This window comes from Fukomys damarensis, unplaced genomic scaffold (assembly GCF_012274545.1).
Source record: "Fukomys damarensis isolate Sample0158 unplaced genomic scaffold, DMR_v1.0_HiC HiC_scaffold_14, whole genome shotgun sequence".
NCBI lineage: Eukaryota > Metazoa > Chordata > Mammalia > Rodentia > Bathyergidae > Fukomys > Fukomys damarensis.
This window is the reverse complement of record NW_022900926.1, coordinates 54735994-54747585: the sequence shown is the minus strand read 5'-3', so window position 1 is coordinate 54747585 and position 11592 is coordinate 54735994. Positions and strand designations below refer to the sequence as shown.

The 11592-nt window shown below is 37.0% G+C and overlaps 1 protein-coding gene across 2 annotated transcripts in view; it reads left to right on the top strand.

Annotated features, from left to right (window-relative positions):
- The window catches only part of Casp8ap2 (caspase 8 associated protein 2), a 34001-nt gene extending 28548 nt beyond the window's left edge, over window positions 1–5453 (top strand). Inside the window, exons 9-11 of one of the 2 annotated variants that reach the window (XM_019208829.2) lie at window positions 3034–3133; window positions 3513–3565; window positions 5193–5453. In XM_019208829.2, coding sequence (XP_019064374.1) covers window positions 3034–3133; window positions 3513–3565; window positions 5193–5196 — 157 coding nt within the window. In that variant the 3' untranslated portion in view covers window positions 5197–5453. Of the gene's footprint in view, window positions 1–3033; window positions 3134–3512; window positions 4014–5192 lie in introns of those variants that run through there. The other variant, XM_019208828.2, reaches the window with a different exon arrangement.
- Window positions 5454–11592: the final 6139 nt, after the last annotated feature.

The window sequence follows — 11592 nt, the reverse complement described above, 5'->3', positions numbered from 1 at the left end:
TAGAGTTACTTTTGTGTGTGTGTGTGTGTGTGTGTGTGTGTGTGTGTGATGAGAGGTCAACAGCCTTTTTTTGTACTGGGATTGGCACCACTGAGCTAAATTCCCGGCCCCTGGTCAACAGTCTAATCCATTCTAAAATAAGGAAAAAGTTACTTCCAAAAAGTTAGTTGAAGGTCCATTCAAGGGTATAGTAGCTGTACTGTAGAACAATCTAGAGTTACTTTTGTGTGTGTGTGTGTGTGTGTGTGTGTGCATAGTATTAAGAGATTGAACCCACGACCTCATATGTACTAGGCAAGTATTACCACTTAACTATATTCCCACTCCTTTTTATTTTTGAGATGGGGTCTTTTTTAAAAGAATTAATTGTATTGGTACATTTTAGATATACATAATAACATTCATCATATGGAATTTGTACCTATCCATGATATGTCAATTCTTTTTTTCCCCTTTTACTCCCTTCCCTTCAATCCCCTTTCCCCTCCTTATTTACAAAAGCTTTGTTTCCATTTTTCCTTCTCTTCCTTTTCCCTTCCCTCGCCCCATCCTCCTTCCCTTGTTCCCCTTCCCATTTGAACATTTTCTTCCTGCTTCCCAATAGCTATCATCCATTTTGGTCCTTATTTACAATTCAGTTTTTCACACCAGAGAAAACTGTATGATATTTGAACATGTGTGTCCCATTTATTTCACTTAAGAGTATGGTCTCGAGGTGCATCCGTTTATCTAAAAATGTCTTTTAAGTTTATCCTTCTTTATGGCAGAGTAGACAGGGTCTTGATAAAATTGCCCAGGCTGTCCTTGAATTTGGAAACCTCCTATGTAGCTGATATTACAAGTATACACCGTCATACCTTGGATTTACAATAATGAATTTTAACCAGGGGTGTGAATGAAGTCTCTTAGATAGAGCTTTTATTTTTTCCTTCCTAGGTAGAGCTTTTTTTTTGTTTTGTTTTTTTGAGACAGGGTCTCACTATGTAGTTGAGACTGACCTGGAACTCACTGTGTAGCCCAGGCTGGTCTCGAATTCACAGCGATCCTCCTGCCTCAGCCTCCCAAGTGCTGGGATTACAGGCGTGTGCCACCATGCCTGGCTGGTAGAGCTTTTATCTGTACTTTTTTAATTAAAAAAAATTCTTTGGAAGAAACAAGCATAAGCACATTTTAGAAGAAATGACAGTGAGGCAAAAATTGGGAGTGTTTGTAATTTGACTTTTACCCTCACATTAAAAGTTTCTGGTTTCCTAAGTAGGTTATACTTTTTAAGTTTTACGTGAACTTTTTAAAAATTACAGAACTTTTAAAATCAGACATAAATGTAACCATAGTTGTAAACCATTGTACTAGAGATGGGAAATCTCTAAACTTGATGAGAATGCTTAATGAAGGAAGCTGATTTTGTTAAAACTGGTGATATTTTTTAATCTCACAGTCCTCCAACCCTTATTTCAAGTAACTTGCAGGTATCAGAATAAAGTCTAAGAGATGATAATAACACATTCATTTAGACTAGGGCCGGGTATTTAGCTCAGTGGTTCCACTGCCTGTGCAAGGTCCCAAGTTTGATCCCCGGTACTAAAAAAAAAAAAAAAAGTATATGGTAAAATCTGGAAATTAGATGATCAGGACTCTTAATTGTGGTTCAGCATCTATGATCATCTTTGGGCTGGCTGGCTGGCTTTCTTTCTTTTTGCTCATACTGGGGATTGAACCCAGGGCCTTTGTACCCAGCTATATCCCCAGCCTTTTAAATTTATTTATTTATTTATTTTATTCACTAAGTTGCCGGGCTATGCTTGAACTTGTGGTCCTCCGGTCTCAGCCTACCAAAGTGCTTGGGTTACAAATGTGTATATTCTGCCACATACAGCAGGGCCCTAATATTTTGGGTTTTTTGCTTTGAATTTGTGGTGCTGGGAATTAGCCTCAGGGCCTTTTTACTGAACTACATTCTTAAGTTTGTATTTTTTTTTTGTATTTTGAGACAAGGTCTGGCTAAATTGCCTAGGCTGGCCTCAAACTTTTGATCCTTCTGCCTCAGCTTCCCAGAATGCTGGAATTATAGGTATGTGTCACAACTCCCAAAAGGGCCTTAGTATTTTAAGTAGCATAAATATTAACACATTTACAATCGTATGTCTCACTGCTGGGTGACTTGATGGACAGCTTTTTATTTTATTAGTAAAAATACTGATAAAAGTGATTAAATCCATTTGTACCACCAGTGGTACAAGCCACCCATTGGGATATTCAGTCATGTTCAAGCTGGCAGGAACATATTAAAGATAGAATTTTTTTTTATTGAATTTATTGGTACATTCTAGGTAGACGGTAGGTACAGTTACATTTATTACTGGGATCTTGTACCTTTCTTTACATGACAGGTCTTGGTTCTCATTTTTTCCCCTTGTCCCCATCCTCCCTTCATCCCCTCCTCCCCTCCCCACCTACAAACACTTTAATTCCATTTTTACATCTTCTCATATTTTTTTCCCTTTCCCTTATTCCCCTTCCCCTACCCTTCTCACTGTCCCTACACCTTTAGCCCTTTTCTTCATATTTCACATTGCTAATTATCCCGTTAGTAAAGATAGAATTAAAAGTAAAAATTAATTTTGTTATTAGAAAAACTAATTAGTACTTTTCTTCTAGAAAATTAGTAAATATCTGTAACTTCAAAGAATAAAATCATAGGCTGGGCGTGGTGGTGCACGCCTGTAATCCCAGCACGTGGGAGGCTGCAGCAGGAGGATCGCTGTGAGTTTGAGATCAGTGAGTTCCAGAGCAGTCTGAACTACATAGTGAGATCCTGTCTCAAAAAACCAAAAAAAAAAAAAAAAAAAGAATAAAGTCATATATAATCTTGCTTCTCAAGGTAACCATTGTCCATATTTTGGTTATAGACATTGTTTTTTTCCCATAGGTTTTTACAAGACTGTCATTCCTTTTGGCAGATATGAGGGCAGTACAATTTATTACCTTTCTCCTGCATTGTATAAAAGCTGACTATAATTTTTCCCTTCTTAGAAATGATGACCGGGAAATTTTACTAGAGTGTCAGAAAAGAAGGCCGTCACTGAAAACGTTCACACATTTAGCTGTCAAGTTAAATAAAAATCCAGATCAGGTAACAAACCCAATTTTTACATCTCTGTTGGTTGTTGCTCTACATAATTAGGTTTAATTTTTTAAAACATTTTAAAGCATTTACTAGCCTACTTTTAAAAGATGGCCAAGTGCAGGACCATTCAACTTGGTAATTGTGGAAAAAGTGTGTGTTACCATCTACTTATTTGAACTCATGCAATTTAGTAGTAATGTTTTCTTGTTTAATAAAATTTAATGTTGAAAATTTTAAGCAAATGATGGCCTTTAGTATGAAGATATTTCATTTCACCAATCATTAAATCTCATTATTGAACATAACTTTGCTGTCTGCAGATATTTTTTGAAAATATCAGAGATAAAAAAGATTGAGATATTTATATTCATTTTTAATTTTTCAGGTTTCAGAAAGATTCCAGCAGCTAATGAAGCTCTTTGAAAAGTCAAAATGCAGGTAGCTAATGGTTATACTACAGGAGACTAGTATAGTAAATGCTGACACATCATACATCATTTTGCAGCCGGTGGCCCATTAATCATTGCAAATGTGGGCAGTGGGTGAGGGAGCAGCCTCCAGTAGGGTTCCTGCTTCAGTCGCAGGTTGGGGATGCTTGTAGGCATCTCAGGTTATGACATGTGCCGGCCCATACTCAAGAAGCCTGCTGCAGACCAGCATGGCATTTCTCCTCAGCTTTCTGATTGCTGATGAGTCTAAGGTGAGGGAAATCCATTTGGTGATTACTAATAAAGTTTTTATAGATGAAGGAGAATAAAAGAAAATATTTTTGAGCAGCAATATGTTTCATGACCAGTGAAGTCTATGGTCATTATAATTTACTATTTCTCACATTTTTATCAGATTACTTACACTTTAAAATACAAAATTTATGTTATAAATATGAAGCCCATTGTCAGCTAAATAGATGACAGTATTACTGTATTAAGTTATTGATACTGTTCAGACATGCTTCCTCAGTTTCTTTAAGCCATTCTTGTATAGGTTTATTAAAGCAATAGTATTTACATTTATAGCAAGTTTTTCATGTTAGATCTCAGTGAAATGCTTATTCTGGATTTGTAGGGAAGAAAAAATGTAATGATATGAACATTGTATTTGCTATATTTTTCAGTGGATTTGTAGTCAAAATTATTTGAATGCTAAACACCTAATTTATAAATAAGTTTGAGTTAAATCTGAATAGAAACTATTTGGACACAGATCGATCTTTGTTTCTACCTCCATGTGAATTATTATCTCTACTACTTTGCTGGTGAGATCTTCAAAAGATGTTTCCTAGTTTAATGTGAATTTGTATCTTTCAAAATGAAAAATTAAGTAATTGAGAATTTGGAAAAGATCCTTAGTCTTAAGTCTAAAGAACTTTAAAAGAGTACAGCATTAGGCTTAAGTTGCTTGGTTAATTTTCAGGTTATATCTGCATTAAGAGTTTTGCTATCTTTGAAAAACTAACATGGGTTTGTTTTACCTTAATGTTACCTGGAAATATGATTTCTGTTCTCTTGTGAAGAGAATGTAAATTCATAAAAGAATCAGCGACTGGAAATGATGCTAAAATTCCAAATTCCATTATATATCTAGAATCTTTAAAAATTTGTACAAATGTAAAATCTTTAATATCAAATAATTTGATATTTAAGGGTAGGGTTTTTTTTGGTATGATAGTATACATAGAGATTTATTTCATTCCTGTCTCTTAACTGATTTTATTTTCCACCAAGTATTATGGTTTCATTAAATTCTTAGGCCAAAATTGGAGTATAACAATAGTTTCCAAATTGATTCTATAAAAGCTAGATTTTTAACACCAGTCTGTTAAGTAGAGCTCATGTAAAATGTGACACTTATGGGCATGGTGGCTGGCACCTGTAATCCCAACACTTAAAAAAGCTGAGGCAGGATTGCCGTGAGTTCAAGGCCAGCCTGGGTTACATAGTGAGCTTAAGGCCAGTCTGAACTACATACTGAGACCCTGTCTCAAAAAAAAAAAGGAAATATCACTAATGAAAATGGTCATACTAGGAAAATAGAATCATAACTTTAGCATTTTCTTACATTACAGATAAGTGGCTGAATTCCTTGGAGTTTTAATTGATATTTCATACTGCAGAGAAGCTTCAAATTCCTCATGTTTTAAATGGGGAACTAGAGGGAGTTTTATCAAATTTTTGATTACTAGATGATAGCCAACCTACATTTGTTGTTACTTATTAATCTCAAGTCAGTATATTCAGTTTATTCCAGTCATCAGTCTGATTTGCTTACCTGTTTATTGGTCAAAATATTTATTTTTAAACATTAGAACATATCACCAAAATGAAAGCAACAGTGTCATAGTTTTGAAACATTAGTTTTGATATTTCAAAGAAATAATTTTCTTTTCTAGATTAAAAAAAAATAGTTTTATAGAATTTTAAACTTAAGTATTTAGTTCAAGTTTTCATTCATTTTTATGTTTTTATAATTGCTTCTCCTCATTTTGGTATTTTGTAAAGTAATTTAAATAGTGTATTTGTAAATATGTATAATTATAATTATGTAAAATACCGTGTGTATGCACACACATAAATAGATTTGCAAGGATTTTTATATGTATAAAATTTTTTGTATAGTTTGCTTTTGATATGGTAATGTATAATAAAACCATGCTGAGTTCTGTTATGTTTGACTAGAATGTTTCTTTTAGTATATTTAGATAATATTAAAAGGAGATAAATCTCTCTGGGGACATGGGAGATCCTTGAAGTGTCTCATGGTGGGAATGTGGCTGGCTGAGTGCTTATGAGTAGGTTCGTTAGAGAAAGCCTTTTTCACTTTCCTGCTTTCATGTAGCATGTATTGTACCGGAATTGTCAGACTCATACCTCTACTGCAGGTATCTGCAGATAAAATTAAGGTCGAACAAAAGGAATGAAGATTGGGAGGCCATATATGGATTGATTAGCTTGGACACTACTCCTTTACTCTTCCCCTCTGGTCTCATAGGACTCATAGGTGACAGTATAGGCTCTAGACTTTAGGATGTGCCTTTTCTCATTGTCATTTCTACCATAATGTCCAGAGATTGAGCCCTGACCTAAAGGATTGCTTGGTAGATAATAAAATAGAATAGTTAACTGGGGCCCTCCACCATCAGTCTTGTCCCTTTTCCTCTCTTGGAACATCCAGCATGGCCTTTTCGGCTGGCCATTGGCTGGGCCTGGTGGCACATACCTGTAATTCTAGCACTTGGGAGGCTGAAACAGGAGGATCACCCAAGGATGGCCTGGGCTACATAGTGAGTTCAAGGCCAGCCTGAACTGCATAGTGAGACTTGGTCTCAAAAAGCCACACACACACAAAATTTTTTTTGATCAGTATGATAGAAGAGCTAATGAAATATAAAGAATATAATCAAGGGCCGGGATTTAGCTGAGTGGTTCTACCACCTGTCTCGCAAGTGCATTATAGTGTCAAATGGAAAAGAATAGATAAGGGGATCTGGAGTTGTAGTCCAGTGGCAGAACACTTGCCTAGCATGTACGAGGCCCGTGGGTTTGATCCTCCAGCACAACCAAACAAAAAGAGTAGAAAATATGAAGGAGTTAAGTGAGATGGAGGACAGACATAGATGTGCCCACTTTGAGATTGTAAGAGAGACCTAAGAAGAAAAGGTTTAGAGGTAAAGGGACACAGTGCAAAATGAGAAACAAGGATGTACCCACATCTAAACACAAACTAAGGAATATAAAACATAGGGCTGGGGATTTAACTCAGTGGTTCTGCTGCCTGCCTCGCAAGCACAAGGACCCAAGTTCAATCCCCGGTACCCCCCCAAAAAAGAATATAAAACATTATGAGAAGCTGGGAGTGGTGGCGCATGCCTGTAATCCTAGCACTTGGGAGGCTGAGGCAGGAGGAGCGTTGCCATGAGTGTGAGGCCAGCCCAGGGTACATAGTGAGTTCAAGGCCAGCCTGAATTACCTAGTGAGACCCTGTCTCAAAACCAAAAAAGATTGACATGCATCTTCTCAGTTCCAAAATCTATAGGAAGATGATGTAATATCTTCAAAAGTACTGGACCTAAAATTTTATGTCTTTCAAAGGTGAAAGCTTACTAACAGATTAATAGCCATCCAAAAAAGATTATCAAAAATACACATTGAAAATTTTGGAGGAAGATAAAAAGCTGTTACAAAAGAGATTGATTTAATGATCTGACCTTTGTAAAATGTGTATACATTCAGACAGTATGACCATGATGAAGTGTGGAGGGGGACAAGGAAGCATGTGAATATTAAGCATTCTTGTAGGGATGAAGGGATAGATATAAAAACATTGAACTTCTTAGATTGAAATATCACACTTATACGGACAAGTACATAAAAGAAAAAACTGAATTTTCACTAAGTGAACACTTGCGTGACACCATCCCAGTCAAGAATTAGGACATTACCCTGGTCCAGAATGCCCTTCCCCTTACTGTTTATAATCCTTTCTTCTCACTAAACACTTGCTGACTTCTTTTTTTGAGACAGGATCTCATTATATGGTTCACACTCGCCTTGAATTCACTGTGTATTCCAGGCTAGCCTCAAACTCATGGGAATCCTCCTGCCTCAGCCTCCCAAGTGCTGGGGTTGGTTACAGGTGTACACAACCATGCCTGGCTTGCTGACTCCTATTACTATAGATTTGTTTTACTTATTTTTGAACTTGCAAATGGAATCACGACAGTGTATATACTTTTTTTTTAGTTTATTTTTACATTTTAGGTATACAGTATAGTTACATTCATTATTGGGATCTTGTACCTTTACCTGACAGGTCTTGGTTCTCACTTTTTCCTCCTATCCCTGCCCTCCCTTCGCCCCCTCCTCCCCTCCCCATTTACAAACATTTTATTTCCATTTTTTCATTTTCTTATATATTTTTTTCTTTTCCCTTATTACCTTTCCCCTACCCTTCCCACTTTCCCTACACCTTTAGCCCTTTTCTTCCTATTTCACATTGTCAATTATCTTATTAGGATCTTAGTACTATTATAGTTTTTCACACCAGAGAAACCAGAGAAACAGTTCAGTATTTACACATGTGTGACTTATTTATTTCACTTAGGAGTATATCCTCAATATGTATCCATTTTCCTATGAATGAATCTAATTTCTCATTCTTTATGGCTGAGTAATATTCCATTTTATAGAAAAACCACATCTTCTTTATCCAGCTTCCAACTGCTGGGCAAATGAGCTGTTTCCAAATTTTAGCTATTACAAATTGTGTCGCTATAAACATGGATGCGCATATATCACTGTGATATGATTCTTTTAGTTCTTTTGGAAAGATACCCAGCAGAGGGATGGCTGGGTCAAATGGAACCTCTAGTCCCAGCTGTTTGAGGTATCTCCATATTGATTTCCATAGTGGTTGCACCAGTCTGCACTTGAATTTTTTGTTCAGCAATGTGTTTAATGTACCAATAGTGTATTTTCATTGGTATATATATTTTAATTGAATGAATATACCACAGTTAATCAGATTTTTTTTAATGTGTGGGTTTTTAAAATCTATTTTGGTATTGGGGATTAAACTTGGGACCTTGCGTTTGCGAAGTGGGCAGTGGCACCACTGAGCTAAATCCCCATCCCAGTCATTTTTATTTTGTTCTGCAGCTGTTACAAATAATGCTGTATGCAATTTGAAAAAATACATATAAATACAGCATGATTTTTTATTAAATAATTTTTAGATGTATACTTTAATAGTATTAAATACAAGCACATTATTATTGCTAGGTCATCATCATCACCATCCTTGTTTAGATCTTTTTTATCTTTCTAAATGGGGACTCAGTCCTTAAATAGTAACTACCTGTTCACTCCTTGCTCCAGCCCTTGGCAACCACTGTTCTGTTTTACATCATCTCTATGAATATGACTACTCTAGTTATATTGTGTAAGTTGAATCATACATTTGTCTTTTTGTCCTGGCTTATTTTTCTTAGTGAATCCTTAAGGTTCATATTGAAGCATGTATCAGAATTTCCTTTTTTCTTTCTGAATGAAGACTTCTGAATGTTTCTGCTTCTTGTCTTGCTACAAAGTGTTTGCTTCATTGTATAAAAGTAGTTTGGTAAGGTGGGTATGCACACTCTGGCAAGTTTTTCGTTTTTGTTTTAGCACCCTGGGAAATTGATTCAAGATTTTGGCAATTTAGCAATTTAGCAAAGCCTCGTCTCAAAGTGAAAAAGGGCTAGGGACATAATTCATTTAGAAGGCCCTGAGCTTAACTCCAGTACAAAGAAGTACATACATGCATACTTACAATTGCAGTATATTGCAAAATTAAGATATTTTTTCATCTGAAACTGTATGACAAAAAGTTTATTCCAAAATTATTCCCTATGGAAGATGAGTATTTTCTCCAAAACAGGAATGGATTTGATTTAGGGTTTTATATAGCAGTTAAGGTAACAGTGTTGTCCTTAAATGACCTAATATTTCATAACTAGTTTTTCCACACCCCGGGTGTGTCATTTATATATATTTTTTGCGGGGGGAGCAGTATTGGGGATTGAACCCAGGGCCTTCATACTGAGCTGTATTTCCTGCCCTTTAAAAATTTTCAGACAGGGTGCTAAGTCACTAAATTGCCTAGACTGGGCTCAAACTTGAAATCCTCTTGCCTTAGCTTCGAGTGCTGGGATTCCAGATATGTGCCCCCACATCTGGCTCCTCCATGGCTAATTTATTTCATCAATTTTGAATACTTCAGTGTTATGGCTTGTATCTGGATGTCCCCTCGAAGCCTTATGTACTCATAGGTGGGGTTTTTCAAAGGTGGCTTGATCTAGGATATGTGATACTGACATAAATGGGTATGTGATAACTCAATTGGTTTAGCATAGTCCTGGGTGTGGATAATGGGAAAGCCCACCTTGGGTGTGGGTGGCACCATCTGATAGGCTTTCAGCCTTGATAGGATAAAAGAGAAAGGAAGGCTTGCTGCTTGTCCTGCCATGGACTTTTTCTTCTGCAGTGTCCCTCTCCCATGCCATCCTACCTTGGAGCCAGACACCTATGGACTGAAACCTCTACAAACTATGAGCTGAAATAAACCTTTCAACCTTTCACTTTGAGTTTCAGATATTTTGTATCAGAAATGAGAAAGTTAAATAAAGCTTCATCTAAAAATCACAGGGTATTTTGAAAGAAATTCATATTTTTTTATTTTGACTTTTTAAAAATTTTTTAAATTTTTTGGTACTGGGGATCAAACGGACCCTTGCACTTGCAAGGCAGGCGGTGGAACCACTGAGCTAAATCCCTAGCCCCACATTGTTCTTTTTTTCTTTTTTTGGTTTTTTGAGACACGGTCTCACTATGTAGTTGAGACTGACCTGGAACTCACTGTGTATGTAGCCCAGGCTGGTATCAAACTCACTGTGATCCTCCTGCCTCAGCCTCCCGGGTGCTGGAGTTACAGGCATGAGCCACCATGCCCGGCCCCCATATTGTTCTTATATGCAGTCATTAGAAAGTTAAGGAGTATTTTTTACCTAGTCACCATATGGAGAGTAGTTTCTGGGTATTGCCGAAGATCGCTTTGGGGAATGGGGAATACCAGGAGTTGAACCCGGGGCTTTCACATCAAGCTACATCCCCAACCCCTTTTAAATTTGAGACACACTCTTACTAAGTCACTGAGTTGCCCAGGCTGTGCTCAAGTTTGTAATCCTCCTGCCTCATCCTCCCAGAGTGCTGGGATTACAGGCATTCTGCCAGGCCTGCCAACTCTTCATTTCTTAAGTGCTTCTTCACTCATTAGCTCATCTAGTTTGAGAGGCTTACTCTCAACTATCATCTTAACATTTGTTAACAAGTCCTGAATTTTCCACAGGAGCTCCATTACTTTTAGTTTTTTCACTTGCTAGAGGACAACAGAGTTTACTAGCAGCTTTTACACTTTCCGAAACACCAAGCTCATTGTGTTAAACTTTGTCCCAACTTTAGACAGACACATCTCTCAAAGCCTACTGTGCAAAATTGCTGATTCTGTACTTTCAGTACTATTTTCTGTTGCCTATTTATATTTCTCTGAGTTTATACACCAGCAGCAAAGTGGGTCTCATGCTTAGTGCTCGATGGTGTTGTTGTCTTTCATGTGCTAGGTCCCACTTGCTGTGCCAGGTTCACTGAGTGTTACAGTGTTGTGCCTTAGCCATATGGCCCAGAATTTCCTTCCTTTTTAACCTGAATGTACTACTACTACTACTACTAGTTCTGTGCCAGCATGGGTTACATAGTGAGTTGAAGACTGGCTCCTGGACTGTCTAGCAAGATATTGAAAGAAAGGAAGGAAGGGAAAGAGGGAGGGAGGGAATGCAAAAAGAGGGTGAGGTAGATCACAAATTTGAGCCAACCTGGGCAGTTTAGCAAGACCCCTTTTTTTTCTTTTTTTTTTTTTTTTTTTTTTCCCCGGGG